General features: G+C 45.4%; 1 protein-coding gene across 1 annotated transcript in view; it reads left to right on the top strand.

Annotated features, from left to right (window-relative positions):
- CRTC3 (CREB regulated transcription coactivator 3) overlaps positions 1–16,278 on the top strand; it is a 111,900-nt gene that overhangs the window by 77,438 nt on the left and 18,184 nt on the right. The window contains exons 8-10 of the mRNA XM_045286300.1: positions 6,631–6,666; positions 9,648–9,733; positions 11,419–11,468. Coding sequence (XP_045142235.1) covers positions 6,631–6,666; positions 9,648–9,733; positions 11,419–11,468 — 172 coding nt within the window. The remainder of the gene's footprint in view (positions 1–6,630; positions 6,667–9,647; positions 9,734–11,418; positions 11,469–16,278) is intronic.

The following is a 16,278-nucleotide window of genomic DNA, read 5'->3' on the forward strand; positions in this document are numbered from 1 at the left end:
TTACAAGCTTTTAAGACCCCAGTCACTACTCACCAAATTAGAATGTAGAACATTATCTTTGTGAATAATATTATGTCAGTTGAACTTGGTGTCCCCAAGACCATGGTCTTGATTCCTCAGACCAAGTGACTCATTCCCTCAAGGTGTGTGGCTATGTCTAAGGCATTTTCATAGTGCTTTTTTTTCCTCCTGTAATCACTACCACATTCATGAATAGATTTTCAGCAAAGGGAAATAAACTTAAGTAAATATTTCCTGTACATATTCATGGGTATATATACCCATTCTCCCACTTAAACACCTATCTATTCAACCTGTCTGCCATTCTGATTTTCAGGTATACCCAAATCTGGCCTTGTTACCCTCTAGCTGATGACCCATCAGTGTTGCCTCCTCAGCTCCAGGAAAGAGTCCATATCCTCCTATTGGAATGTCTTGGAGCTTAGGGTCTGGCCCTGCCACCACGCTTCCTGTTCTTTCCACTTAGCAGCCACACTCCCTACGTTAGCTACTTGGGGTTCTACTAATGCTTCATCCTGTTTCTTTCTCTTCCCCTCTTGATTCTCTCCTGGTCTACCTGGACCTGCACCCCCTCAACCTTTGAGCCTCAGCTTGTGTCACCATTCTTGTGGCATCATCTTCTACCCTTTCCCATCCCAGAGCTACCCATGAGCAACCCCTTTGGGGGTCGAAAGACCCTTTCACAGGGGTTGCCCTATTCATAACAGTAGCAAAATTGCAGTTATGAAGTAGCAACAAAAATAATTTGATGGTTGGGGTATCACCACAACATGAGAAACTGTATTAAAGGGTCATGGCATGAGGAACATGGAGAAACACTGGTCTGGACAGTTACCTGTGGCACTGGACTGCCTTTTTTACTTGGACATGTTTTCTCCCCCTGCTTGGTGGTAGGTATCTTGCTGCCACCATGTTAAGCAACATATAATCTCCAGCATCTGGCACAGTTCTAGCCCAGAGCTCCTCCATGATGGAGAAGTGTGATGGAATTCAACACTGGCTCACATGTTCACAGTACTCCCCAAAACACACTCTGCTGCTGATAGCTAACCTGCACATGAAATGAGGCCAAACTATTTAAGACCAAGTCCAAGGCTGTCTTTCAGACTTTTTAATCTAGAAGGAACAATGGTCTTGAATTACCCATTTTTTGTATAGATTGACCCTTGCTCACAAACTTTTTTTTAAATCATTTTATTGGGGGCTCATACAACTTATCACAATCCATACATACATCAATTGGGTAAAACACATTTGTACATTCGTTGCCCTCATCATTCTCAAAACATTTGCTCTCCACGTAAGCCCCTGGCACCAGGTCCTCATTTTTCCTCCTCCCTCATGAACCCTTGATAATTTATAAATTATTATATTGTCATGTCTTACACTGTCCGACGTTTCCCTTCACCCACTTTTCTGTTGTCCGTCCCCCAGGGAGGAGGTTATATGTAGATCCCTGAAATCGGTTCCCCCTTTCCACCCTCCCTCCACGCTCACGAACTTTTAGGGTTATGTGTTTGGTCTTGAAATGAGATATATCATTTTTTTCTGCTGAGATGATACTGTTTCTGTGTGTCCCAAGGGGAGCATTCATGGTTTTATTCCCTTGCATAGAGTAGGGACTTCGTCGTAATTGTTGACTCCATTTGTTCGGCTTTGGTTATGTTGAAATGGATGTGGGCCCACTATTCACTGCTGAGAAAGAACAGTAGGAATATGAGTTGAAATAGTCTAGCGTTAAGACAGGTAGATGTTAGTGAAAGCAGTGGCTGTAGTCAGTGGAGGTGCCCGTGAGTACAGCAAGCCTGATTCTCCGTGGACTCGAAGGGATCCAGATGAATAGATTTGACCCCTGAGCTCCAAATGAAGAGCTACATTTCTGCCTCGGCCTCCTCCTCCTTGTCATTACCTCCTGTGCAGAGTTTAGACATATCTAGAATCAGGTTGCTATGAGTCAGAATTGAATTGATGGCAGTGAGCTTGGGGTTGTTGGGGGTTTTTTTTGAGAAAAGGTCAGCAGCTCAGAGAGCACAAAGGAACTGTAGGTAGTTTAAGTATGGGGAGTTTGATTCTTGTATGCAAAGAGAAAAGAAAGTGATTAACGAAATTGAAAGTTTGATTCAGTCGCATTAAACAACAACATGCCAAGAGTGATATGGACCCTGAGGGGAGAGGGGAGACGTGTCCGAAGGTGTAGTGAGGATGCATCAGAAAGGCTCAAGAACGTCGGTGTTCATCCAGAAGCTGAACAGTGAACAGAGTTGTGGGAGCAAGTCTCCTGACAGCCTCTCCTTTTTAAATCTGCCGTTAGCAACGACGGCCACGGAAGGTGGGATGGTCTCCAGTTTGAACAGGGGACTGCATGCCTGTGTCTGCACAGTGGCCCCGCAAGTAGAGCCAAACTCAGAAACACATCCAAATATGGATGTGTTTACATGGGAAAGCCAGTTGTGTTTAAAATATTATTCAAGTCTCCAAGGATGGGAATTATTTCTGGAGAATTATATTTGCTGGTGGGAGCTATTTTAAATAGTTCCATGTCTTTACCCCCTGTAACTCATTAAAGTTATTGGGGGGGGGCTTGTTTTCCCCCCCAATTTTCTTTCCTTTCGGGGTTTTAAAAATAACTTACTAGCTTTGTAAAAAGGTATTTCTTATTATAGGAGCAACCAAATAAAGTAAAGATTTAAAAAGTGATGGGAAAATGTAGCTGAAAGGCAGGATTAGACTCTGTAGTAGTAGGAGTCACAATAGCTGTTCTTTCCCCGGGACTCATATCCATGGGTGTTCTCGCTCACCCAGCCCCCTCCCTTTGGTTGTAAACAGACAATGAAACTTTTGCTCACAGCTTAACTACATGAGCAATTAACTCTAATATATTTACGACTGGGGGGGGTGTATGTCCCAGGAAAATAAAGCCAATAGTCTAATGCATAATTTTTGTAATGGTTAGTGGGTTGCATGACACTTAGGTATAAAAGGTAAGCAGTTGCTGTAATTGACAGAAACATACCTTAATACAACAAAAAAATACTTTTATCACATCATTTAGTTATCCAGAATCTTTAAAGAGAGAATGTCGATCATTGCTTTGGCATCACAGGCAGACAGGCAGTTTAAGATCATTTCCCACATAGATGACGAGTGTCGCTGGCTTTGGGGACTACAGTCCTCAGCTCCTCCTCTGGGCACAGGACATGCCTTGGACCTCAGTGACCTTTCAGTTACCTAGTGAAGGAAAATAACTGCAACGATCTCTGGAAGTAGTAAGCCTGTTAATCACCCTCATGGCACTGAGAGGAGGGAGAGAGAGAAGGTGGAGGCACAGCACCTGTGTCTGAAGAGGAACAAAAGATTGTTACCCAGATGGCAGGAGGGCCCAGAATGTGGAGACGACAGACCAGAGGCTTCTGTGATTTTTAGATTTTATTTTCAAACTTTTTGTTGTGCATTGAGTGAGGAGCAGCTCCATTTCCCACCCGACAATTCGTACACCTTTTGTTTCATGTCATTGATTGTAATCCTCACAGTGTAATATCACTTATCCTACTTATTCCTGAGTTTCCAGTCCTGCTTCCCTAACCCTCAGAGACTTCTTTAGCATATACTCTGGGTAAGCGTTTTATAGCTTGCCTACCACTCAAACCAAGACAGCCCTGGGAGGTCATTCAAAGTCGTCCGGCGTGGGAGCTCATAGCGGGAGCATGGCCTCCGAGAGACTGATTAGGAGAGGTCACCCCCAGTGCTTCAGCAGCCGCAAGCTTTCCTGGAATACAGGTGCAGGGACTCAACTCCTGTGGGATTTATTTTTAGATAGCCAGTCTCAACTCCTTCCTTCTTTATTTTTAATCCTTTGCTTATAATTGTATCCTATACTTTTTTTTTCCTGTAGTAAAAATCTAGCCTTGGATATTTTAGTTATACATTAGCTTAGTGCTAGCATACAGGTGATTGCCACCAGCGTACATCTGGTCACCCAAACTCCAAGGTTAGCATTATATTTAATTACATGTGTCCCCTCACTCCTCACATGTATTGTCCTGGCTGTTCAATCCCTGCGGTGGGTCTCTGATCCGATCTGCCTATTCTTTTCCAGCCATTGTTGAGATCTTATTTTTTTTCACACCACTATGTTGTTGGTGGTGGTTCTTTGCTTTTTTAACCAGGTCTGATTTTCTTCTTTCTGTCTCACACTCTACTGCAAGGACAGTTCCCCTAAAAGTTGGTTCCAATCATGTCCCTTTTCTAACTCAAACCCTCCATCTATTCTACCACATCCCGCCAAATTAGAGGCAGATTTCTTTACAGCCTCATCTCCGCTTTCTCCCTCTCCCATCCTGTATACCCTTCTCTTCTCCTGCCCTCCACACCGTCCCCCACCCCCCTCCTCCTAGCTCTGGCCCCAGACATCTTCTTTACCCTCTCATCCAAGTGTCTAGAGCCCACCAGAAGATTAGGGACTTGGACACATAGGCCAGAGGCTTGAGTTCTAGTCCTGGAATTTACTAGCAGTATGGTCTTGGGGACGATCATAAAAGTGACTGGTTCAGAGTTCCTGTGGGGGTTCAATGAGTGAGACCATCTGTACACCGTACTTAGAATGGTGTCTGCCACTAGTAAACAAACAGTAATGCCGGCGCTTTATGACTTCCGTCTCCATTGCTGACTCAAATGATACGTCTTCCAGGAAACCTGCCTTCAGGTCAGCCTTACAGACCTGAAAACTGGCTTTATTCATTAAACCTGGGGTGATTGGTGTCTTATTCATGAAAAAAATACTGTATAAAGCTTCTTCTTCTTCTTTTTTAATTTGCCATAGGGTCAATTACTTTTTCATGATGAAAATAGTTAAATCCCTGACCTTTCCCAGTGCAAAGGTCTTGGGAAAGCTACATTATGATTGGGAAAGTTTTCTCTCTTTTAGGCGGTGCTAAATGTACAGCCGAAGGAGCCCTGGTGGTGTAGTGGTTACACACTGGGCTGCTGACTGCAAGCTTCGAAGCCACCAACTGCTCCTTGGGAAAAAGACAGGCTTTCTACCCCTGCAAATGGCTACAGTCTCAGAAACTCTCAGGGGCAGTCTTCTCTGCCCTATGGGGTCCCTGTGAGTCTGCATGGAAGAGCTGGCAGTGCGTTTGGTTTGGTTTTGAATGTGAAGTCCCATCTCTCGTATCTTTGTACCTCATTTTCTGTTCTTCCGTTAGTCTGGCCTTTCTTTAGGTGGGTTAAGTTACCGACGTCCCTGGTGGTACAAAGAGTTTGCACTCAGCTGTAACAGAAAGGACATCACGTTCAGTAAAGTGGAAGGGCAGAGTGAAAGAACACCCTGACCAAGCTGGACTGATAGTCACAGAAGTAATGGCACAGGAGTGTGCAGTGTTTCATTCCGGTGCTCCAAGTTGACACCTGAAAACGCAGACGAGAGAAAGGTTGGATTGAGGTGCAACCTAGACCAAGTCTCTCATTGAGTGGACCAAGAACCAACTGTGGTAGGATTACCACAACTAATTATTAGCAATATAGGTTCCTGGACCCATCTTCACATCTTTTGGGTCAAAATCTTGAGGATTAGACCCAAGAAGCAAATTTTGCCTGCGTGGTCTTAATGTGCACTAAAATAAACTTTGAGAACCATTAGTTTATATTCTGTTTCCATGGGCCTAAAAGAAATTCTATCTTATGAGTGGACTTAATTTGCTGTCTTATAAGTGTACTTAAGTTATCAACCTCGGCATTCATCTTAATGTTCTCCTTATGTTTGAGAGTTCGCGTCCAAGTTCTGCCTTCCCACCTACACTTATCACTACCTAGCATTTACTCAATGCAGCAACATAATATATATTGAGTAAATAATTAGTAAGCATTTAGTTGACGTTTCATAGGCTAATAAGGTTAATAAATACATTAAGCTTACCTAGAAACTTATTAACCTTTAATTAAGCTGTCTTTAAGGACTCAGAACTTAAAATTTCGACTTAAGCCATTTGGTATATTTTCTTAAAGGAAAAATAGCAATATATTAACATACCTGGTACAGTTCTTTGGCTTTAGCTTAGCGAATAGAGAATCCATGGTATTTGTTTTATATTTTATGGATTAAAGTACTTTAATTGGAATTCACAACAAATAAAAAATTTTAAACTTTATAGGAAATATCACATCTTTTTAAATTGACTTAGACTTCAGAGAAATTTTCTCTTAAAAATAACTTGACTGTTGACTGTGAAAAAAACACGTGTGGTGGGAGCTCACTGTTCCCATAGACCTTCCTGGCAGACCTGCCGCCCAGGGTTAGAGATTCTTTTGTTACCTGCCCTTTGATTTGGAAGGGAGTTTCCGGCTAGCCTTCTTTACGTTGTGATTTGATTAGGGTTCTCGATCTTCTCTCAGGACACAGGCATTACGAACATTTCAGACGGAGACCATTCTAAAGGAATCAAAATAACCGTGTCTGTTAAGTAACGTGAATGTTAGAGCACTTTAATGAACATCATGCACCAAAATTAGTTTAGAATTTTCAAAGTGCTGTTTCGAATCAGAGAAATTTACTAATCCATGAACTAATAGAAATGATAGCATTATCTAAAATCGTCTCTTCTTCCCCGCTAGGTTTCTGTGACAGTGAGAAAGACAGACCTGGCGAAGGTATGGCTCATTTATCCACCCGCATTCCCACGGCATGCTGATGGTCCCATCAAGTCTTGCTTTCAAAACCTTAACGAATTAAGACTCATGTTTTCAGGACTTTTCACAATGCTGACAACTGCCCCTTGGCTTACTTTTCTGAGCTGTTCTGTGAAATTAAGGCCAATCATAAAACCATAAGAATTAAAATTCATAACTAATTTACAGAGGTTCATTGTTATCCTATGTCCTTGCAGTCACAAGGCGGTGGGGAAGCAAAGGTTAGGGTCACTTGAAAATATTAATGAACTGATCACTTAAACTAGTTTTTTTTTTTAAATCAATTTATTGGGGCTCATACAATTTGTTGACCTCATTATTCCCAAAATTCGCTTGCCTCTTAGGTTCCCGGAATCAGCTCATTTTCCTTTTTTTCCCCCTCCCCTTCCCTTCCTCCTCCCCTCTCCCCCATGCACCCTTAATAATTTAGAAATTATTATTGTATCTTATATTACACTGTCCGGCATCTCCCTTCACCCACCCTTCTGCTGCCCCTCCCCCAGAGAGGAGGTTATATGTAGCTCCCTGTGATCCATTCCCCCTTTCTTCACCCCCTTTGCCTCCTGGTATCGCCACTGTCACCCCTGGTCCTGAGAGGTTCATCTGTCCTAGATTCCCTGTGTTTCTAATTCCCATTTGTACCGCTGTGCATCATCTGGTCTAACCAGGTCTGCAAGGCAATATTGGGGTCCTGGTAGTTGGGGGGAGGAAGCGTTTAAGAACCAGAGGAAGGTTGTGGGTTTCATTATTGCTATACTGTACCCTAAGTGACTCATCTCCCCACTACCCCTCTAGAAGGTATGTCCAGTTGTCTAGAGATGGGCATTGGGTCTCCATCACGCGCCACCCTCATTGATGAGGATATGATCCCCCCTCCCCACCTTTGGTGTTTAAAGCCTGGTCCCTTTGGCCCTTCATGATCACACATGTTGGTGTGCTGCTTCCATGTGGGCTTTGTTACTTCTGGGCTAGATGGCCGCTTATTTACTTTCAAGCCTTTAAGTCCCAAGACGCTATAGGTCTCGATAGCCGGGCACCATCAGCCTTCTTCACCACACTTACTTATGCACACATTCGTCTTAAGCGTTTATGTGTGGAAGGTGGTCACACAATGATGTTTTTTGTTCTTTGGTGTCTGCTGCCTGTTTCCTTCAACACCTCGTGTTTGCACAGGCTCATGTGCTTCTTCTCTGTGGACTTTGTTGTTTCCGAGCTAGATGGCCGCTTGTTTGCCTACAAGCCTTTAAGACCCCAGATGCTATATCTTTTGATAGCCGGGCACCATCAGCTTTCTTCACCACATTTTCTTATGCACACATCTGAACTTAAACTAGTTTTTAAAATGACCATCCACCATTGTCTTGTCTCTGCCCTTCTAGACAGTCTCTTTGAGTCAGTTATTTCCATGTTTCATCTTTCCTTGCAAAAGATGCTGTGCTTCATAGAACCAGTCAAAGCAATATTGGAGATTTACTGAAATGACACCCAAAGCCAATGACAATCAAGGGTTTGGCAGTTCATTTATTCATTTGGTACCAGGCACTGTTTCCTCTTCTCTAAATCTTTATAAACTGAAAGGAAGATAAGTGAACAAGTAAATGAGGTTTATGTGTTAGAACACTATGAGCTCACAGGGAATATCATACGTGAAGCATCCTGCATTAGAGTCCTGATTCTCTATCATTGCCCTACCTCTTCCTTTCCTGGAAACCCATTTTAGGCCATGAATGAAATCATAAAAATGTAAAACATCAATAAACATCTAATTCACCGAGACAAAATAAATGAAATGGCTTCAGAGTTGGCTTGCATTTCCCTAATGAGTTGTTAAGATTCCCAACAACTCTTGGATAAGACAAGGAACTGAAAATAATGGGTTTTCGGAAAAGGCATCCCCTTTAAGACACTGGACTCTGCCCCAGCTGTATTCATGTGCAGTGTCCCCATGAGTTGGAAAAATTCCTCCCTAAGCCCTTGAAACCTTTCTTAGTGTCCAGCAGTACCTTTCCGAGCGATTTTTGAAAGGTCACCTGGTGGAACCCCAGCTGCTCTGAGGGAGAAAGAGGAGGCAACCTGAAGGGTCGCTATGAACTGGAATCGACCCCACAGCAGTGGGTCTGGTTTTGGGTTTAGCCCTTGTCTTTCTCTGAAAACAGAAAAATGTACTTGTTTTATGGCTCAGCACAGTATGAAAGCTGGCATGATTAAATGGTAAAGCAGAAAACTGTGGACTATTCCCAAAGTACAGATCCAGATTATTTTATAGCATCAAAGAGCCAATAACGGTCTCTTTCTTCAGCTGTTCAAGCTCAAGTCTCCTGTTTTTCATTCCCCCTCTCCCCCCGCTTCTCAGATCATTACCAAGGAGCTCCACTGCTCATCTCCATTCACTACTGCCTTCACTTCGGCTTCCCTAGAGTACTGCGAGCCTCTCCTCATTCCTCTCCTCCATTCTCTCTTCGGCTCAATTGGCCAGGCCTCCCTGAGCTGATTGGAACCTTCCAAACAGAATTTCCTCCCACTTCCCCTCACTCCGCTACATGCCCATCAAGGAGAGTTACTTTCCTTGTCCGCTGTTTTTCTCCCTCTCTCAGAACGTCCTCTCCTGTGTCTCTGAGGGCTATTCTCAGGGACTTCCTTGGCGCCTTTTTCAACAGCGCTGTATTCTTAGCTCTCTTGGGCCCCCCTGGTTTCTCCTTTCTGTCATGTTTATTTATATGATGCACTTTATCTCCCAACTAGATGAGTCTTTCCTTCAGTGCTGCATCCATGTCGTGCTCATGCCTGCAACCCCCACAGTGGTGCTCACAGGCAGTACCCTGCCTGGCAGACTTTCAATAAATAAGTGTTAAATAAATCCGTTCTCACAAAGATAATTTGTTTGAAGAAGATGGAACAGCTGCCTTCTAATGCAATGAATGTGCTTTCCAACCCCTTTTTAGTGGTATCTTTCCCGGGCCCATTGAAAGAAGAGAATCTGTTAAATGTTCCCAAGTCATTGCCAAAACAGCTGTGGGAGACGGAGGAGGTAGGTGAGCAGTTCTTAGTCCTGTGTGTTGTCACTGAATGTAAGCCCTTGTAAATCCTGCGGAGAAGAAGACAAGAGGAATTGAGGGGTGGGGTGGGGGATGGTGAGGAAGAGGACTTGTTTGGGAACAGAGATGGGGAAAATACAACAGGGCCAGTGTTTCAAAAACATTATCCACACTTGTGGGGATCAATAGTCAAGTGTTCTCTTGACATCCTAAGTCTCACATGAGTTTACTCATTCACAAAAAAACGTATTAGTTCCCCCTATCTTCCCATATTATAAAACGCTGTGAAACTTGATTACAAGCCATAGGAAGATTTTTCTATTTTGTAGAAACACCTTTTACCAACTGCCAACTTTATCCAAAACTGTTAGTTTGCAAGCTGCCCCTTTCTGTAACCAATGGCATTTGACCGAATCCTCTAATCATGTTATCTTTGGGTAACAAGGCCACCCTGGTGTAGGGCTAGGATAGGACAGTGTGACAGTCACGCTAGAGCTTATGGCTACCAAGAGTCATCCGGTTTATTACGTAGGGGCTTCAAAAAGCTTGTGGGGAAGTAGCATTAAAGATTGTGGACTTCTACAAACATTTTGGAGCCCCTTCATATAGCGTCCCTGAGTCTTTGTATCTAACATTATGTGAGCTGACTGCCACCTTGGCCCTCTCTGTAAACCTCACCCGGTGTAAAAGACACAACACCGTCTTTGACTCGACCTTTATTCACACTGGGAAGTGCGGTTGACATTGAAAAATCAGTTAGCCAGTTCCAGCCCCTGATGAGGCTCCCTGGCCATTGTGTGTGTACCTCACCCTCCTGCTTGTCTACCATCCCTTTAGTCCCATCCCATTTTCTTCTGCCCAATCTACCAAAGTTGCCGCTAGCACTAGTGGGGGGTCTTAGGAAGTTTGTTGGGGTTTTCCCTGTAAAATCAAGATGCTTAATCTTTGGAAGAAAAAAAAGGATATGATTTAAAGTTTAGGTATGTAAGCATAGGGGAAGCGTCTGCACGTTGGCGTCCTCTGGCGATGTAGGAGACGCTGTGGTCTGGGAGCGCTCCTGATGGCGCTGCTCTTCCTTTGTGTCAGTCACGCTCTGCCAAGAGGTGCATGTCTTGCTTGGTTATACAGATCCCTAGCCTCCCTCCGTCCTGCTGGCAGAGGAATTAGGCTGATGGGTTTATTAACACACACACGTACTTGTTGCCAAGCTGTTCTAGGTGCAGAATCTCTTGCTGTAAGCAGAAGCAAAATTCCTGCCCACCTGGACCTTCTATCCAAATTGAAGTCCTTATTTTTCTGTGGCTTCCATTTCCTCCTCCTCCACCCCATTGTGCTTCTCTGTTCCTTTCTTTTTACCTCAGGCCATCTCTTCCATGAAGTCTTCCCACATTTCTCTTCCCAGTTGGGGAAGGAATATTTGTTTAAACGTTGGTGTTTGGGAAAGAAATCACATTTGTGTAGCAGATGAATTAATAAGACATCAAGTAAAGGAAATGTATTCATGTCATGCTTCCCTTTTCCTGGAAGTTTAGGAGTGCTAAATATCTTGTCAGAACCTGAATGGCTATCGTGTGCAAATGCTGGTTTATACTTATACTGATGGAGCCCCAAGACACTTTTTTAAGCCCTTCATTTGGCTTCACAATGTGTAAGACCACCTTTCCGTGTCTCTTCCCAGATACAGTCCCTGTCAGGACGCCCTCGATCCTGTGACGTCGGAGGTGGCAAGTAAGTAATGTCTGTGTTCCTGAGGAGAGAGATTTACTCTCACTGAATTCTGAGAAACGTAGTAACTTCTTAAGGATAGGTGAGCAGCGTGTAAGGTTCGGCTCTGCTTTCTGCCGGGCCTTTTAGACTAGCTAAGGGCCCTGTAAACTTTTTTTCCAAAGTACCCCCTTCATTATTTCCGTTCAAACCTTTAAATTAATTAACTGATTTTAAAAACTTAAGTGTAAATGGAAAATCAGTGTAATTTTCAAGAAAACAGAAGATTTCTAGTAGTACTTATGCTTCATTGATTCCAAGTAGTTAAGACACGTAACTGTCATGACAAATAAAGTTGCCATAAATATGGTTGAGAACTACGCTACTGATTCTTCATGAACACATACCTCGGCTGGATCAGAAGCAGAAGCGTGCAGGTGTTATAGAGATAAGCCCTCCCCCAGGCTGTGCACACCTTGCAGGACATGGACATTTACTGATGTGTTTGCTGAAGACAAGGGACAGCATCAGTTAATCTAGCCACTTGACTACTTGGAAGTCAAGAGATTCCAAAAACCCACAAATCATTGACTCATGCATTTTTGTAATGTTCAGTTTTACTCCTTAGGAGATTTTAGCCAGCTTACAAAAAACAAAACATAGTATACAAGATTGAAACCTCAGTGAGTGAATGAGTTTGGGACACGGAGAATACGGAGGTGAGTGAGAGAAGGGCACGCACACCCCAGCAGACCGCCGCCCGAGGGGCCTGGCTGCCGGGTGCGTGCACTGAGCGATAAAGACCGTCTCTGGGGAGAGGCAGAGGCACCACTAGTGACTCCTTGATGCCATGACTGACTGGCAGAACTCTCTTCCCCGGATTGCCCCAGAGAAGACCCCTGGGACTGAATGGGCAGTGTCCTGATCACGCTTGAGTCAGTTTCTCGCAGTGGTTTATCACTGCGTGCCCTGAGTGCAATCTGCAGCTTAGATTGCGAGCAGATTGAGAAATCAGGGGTTTCCAGGGGCCCCAGTGATAGGAGTGATCTAGCGCAGTGTCCATTTTAGAGGATCCATGTTGACTAAGTGTTCTTTAACCAAAGCCAACCCATTGCCATCAATTCTGACTCATGGTAGAACTGTGGCCTCTAAGGTTTTCTGGCCTATAATCTTTACAGAAGCAGATCACCAGGCCTTTCTTAGGCAATCCTTAAATAGTACTTCCCACCACAGAGCAGTCCGTACATTATTACCAGCAGGGTACTCCTATGGAGTACCAGTAGTGCAGACACTCTTTGGTTGGTTAAATTTAAACTCTTGTAGTTAACAGTCTGCTGAGCTGAGGTGAGGGTTGACATTCTCTTCAGAAAGTCAAGGGCTCTGCTAGGCTTCACACCAGAACAAGTGACCATCCTACCTATGGGTGCAGGAAAAGCCACGATCAGACCAAGACTCCTCAAGAACTAATTTTGGTTTGGGTACTTGATGTTCTGGCAGGGAAATATAGACCCACACAAGTAAGTGAATAGTGTACCATGTGCTGTGTGTTGGTGAGTGCAAAGAAGAAAAAGAAAGCAAAGTAAGGAGACTGGCAGTGCTTAGGCCCTGTGCAGGGGCTAAGGGGCTATGTGACCAGAATCCAGAGCGAAGTCGAGGGAAGGTGCCTCCAGGCGGGTGCAAACACCCTGAGGCAGCAGTGGGCTGGGGGGCTGGGGGGCTGGGGGTGGGTGAGCAAGGGTGAATGAGATCAGACAAGCGTGCAAGAGGTGGCTGGCCCCAGATCCCACAGCCCTGGGGGAGGAGCTTGGGTGTGACCCTGAGTGAACCAAAACAGGTGAGAAGATGACTGACTGCCGTATAGCATCGTACATTAACTATATTTGGACAGTGGCCACTTTCATTGATCTCACGTGGAGAGAAATCACTGTTTGTGTGTTCTGATGACTTTGTTCACACTGGCCACCCCTCAACCCCCTGCCACTAGATCCTGGTTCTGTCTGTGCCACTGGGCCCACTTACCGTGCTCCCTCTCTGTCGGCCCCACCTTCACACCTGCGAGTCTTTCTTCCGGCAGTCAGAGAGCCCCTGTGTGCTCATGGCCGGCTGCTCTGGGTACTCAGATTCCGTTTTCTGGTACTTAACCTTTAACCCTATTGCCAGCTCCATGCACCCTGCCATCTGAAGACAAGATAGCACGTTTGGTTTTTCTTCCCTCAGAATGACCTGTCTTCCTCAGACACTACCCTGAGCACCCTTCCTGTGTCCCCCATTTCTTTGCAAACCTCCCATCATCAGAGTCCGACTTCTACCCAGAAAAGAAGGCTGCCATGATGACTGCTCCCCTTCGCCCCTCCACTCTGCCCTCTGGGCTCACATACACACACAGTGGACTCTCCAGGCAAGGCTCACCGCTTACTCCCTTGCTCCCCTGGATATTGCACTTGCTTCCTGTATCCTACCGAATCAGGGACATTTCCCCTCTGTCTTCCATGATCATAGTACTCAGCAGTGTCTAAAGTAGAATGCATGCCCTTTCTCCCCTCTCTTTTATCCCCAGCCTACTTCCACGGTCCCCCATCTTAGTTGATTGCTCCGTGAGTCCACATTCATGAGTCCTGAAAACCAGGAGTCATTTTAGGGTATTTGCTGAAGCCCCTACCCCCAGCCCTCATTCTCTCATAAGACTATTCAGCAGCGTTGTGGCTCACCCCTCTGCCTCTCATGTTCTTCAAGTCTTGGCCGCACTGTCGGAAGAATGACTGAGTGCTGTGGATTGAATTGTGTCTCCCGCAGACTGTGTGGCACCTTGCCATTATTCTCAGTGGTCTGCCAGTTGTATGATGATGTAATCACCCCCCTTGATGGCATTGGCCCTAATCCAGTGTAGGGGGCCTAGGATGGGATGCCTAGCCTTAATTAGCTCACAGTTCTGATCCTGATGTAAGAGGACTTTCCTTGGGATGTGGCCTACATCAGGTGAGACATGAGCAGAGAGAGTGGGACCGACTACCACCGAGAAATAAAAGCCGAGCAGGTTCATCCTTTGAACCTGAGGTCCTTGTGCTGGGAACCTTCTGGAACCAGGAGACACACAGAGACAGCCTTCCCCTAGAACTGGAACTCTGAACTAGCCTCCTAAACTGTGAGAGTCAGTTACTGTTCAGGAACGACATCCACTGGTGATACTTCTCTTACCGCAGCTCTAGATAACTAAGCTACTGTGTCTTCTCCCTGCTTTGAACCTTCCACCGGCTTCCCATCAGTGGGTTATTCTGAGCCACCTGTGCTCTCTGCCTTCCTCTCCAACTGCTCACCCATCACTGCCTGCCTGTCTCCTACGCGTGAGCCTCCTGCGGTGTTGTAAGTCTTTACAGCTACAGCACACAACCACCCTGCTTTTGCCCAGCGTATGTGAACATCGTCTCAAGGGATCTTTCCGCCCATCATCAGAATCCTGTAGCTTTTGTACTTAGGGGCAGCGTGTATCCAACCACGTCCTTGCGAAGCCCTCCCACCTTTCAATCATTCCCTCCACACTTTATGTGCTGGGCCCTGTCATTGCATTATTGGAGTGTATGCTACTGCAAGTTGTCGTGTCTGTGGCTCCTCTCTCCATGTGCCCGGTAAATTGTGCTCTGTTGACTAGTGTCCCCATGGAATTCACTAGCATACCACTTTTCTTGGGTTAATGGCACCCCCCTACAACACCCCCCTCTGTCCCCTTTACTGCCATGCCCCTGTCAGAACTGGCCCATGGCAGGAAGTAACCTCCTCTCCTCTGCACTATGGTGACAGTGACATTTCTCAGTTGTCGTCTTCTGACTGAAGCCTGGCTCTCTAGCTCTCACAGTCGCCAGTTCAGACTCTTGAGAGCAGCATGTCACCTTGCGCTCCGGTTCGTCTCCCACCTGCCTCTCCCGCTTGACCTCCTGCTACCGACCCCACCCTGACCCGGTGGTCTTGCCAAACCACTTGCAGTTCCATGAACATATTGTGTTATGTCCTTGGTAAAATCTTCAACTTTTGTGCCCCCACTTTCATTTGTACCCACTGGTTATGCCCACCCCTTGTTAGACCGGGGCAGTGTGCATCCAACCTTTATTACAGTGACTTGATGTGCACAGCCCAGCCTGACAGGTGGCCCAGGGCCATTCAGAGGAGTGGCAGCGCGTGGCTGTGGAAGCTGAGACCGTCATGGGCATATGCCGCAGTGCAGAACAGAGCTCCAGCTGGGAAGAGGGGCTAGCTCAGGACTGGGGGGCTGCCTCACTCTATACATTCTGGCACCAGACCTTAAGGAGTCTGGGAATTTGAACCCTATTTTCCAGATTCTTGCAAAGGTATAATCTGTGATGGTGGAAAGGAAGAGCATGTGTCATTTAAGAGTTTGTACATTTGATTGATAACATCTAAGATTTTTCACAGCTGGCATGTGGGTTCCATTTGTACTGTTGCCCCAGGCCTGCAAATGTCAGCTCGGGCCATCCATGAATCTGCACACCTTGTTCGTTCATCATTCGTCCCTCCGGGGCTTCGCCTGGTGCCTGGCGCTCAGTGGGAAACCAACAGAGGGTGATCAATGATTAGTGACGTCCTCCTCCTCACTTTAAAGTTTGTGAGGACGGTAATTGGGGGACAAATACATCTTGGAAGGCTCTAGTTGCTGAGAAATATTGTGGGAAGAAAAAGACAATTTAGTGAAAAGAACCTTCTGGATATAAAACAATACCTTCATGTTCTATTTTTTAAAATCACAATTCAGTTTTGACTCATAGCAACCCTATAGGGCAGAGCAGAGGTCCATAGGGTTTCCAAGGCTGTCATCTCTGCTGGG

Source organism: Echinops telfairi, unplaced genomic scaffold (genome assembly GCF_000313985.2).
Source record: "Echinops telfairi isolate 266 unplaced genomic scaffold, ASM31398v2 ScPeMD7_7;HRSCAF=31, whole genome shotgun sequence".
Lineage (NCBI taxonomy): Eukaryota > Metazoa > Chordata > Mammalia > Afrosoricida > Tenrecidae > Echinops > Echinops telfairi.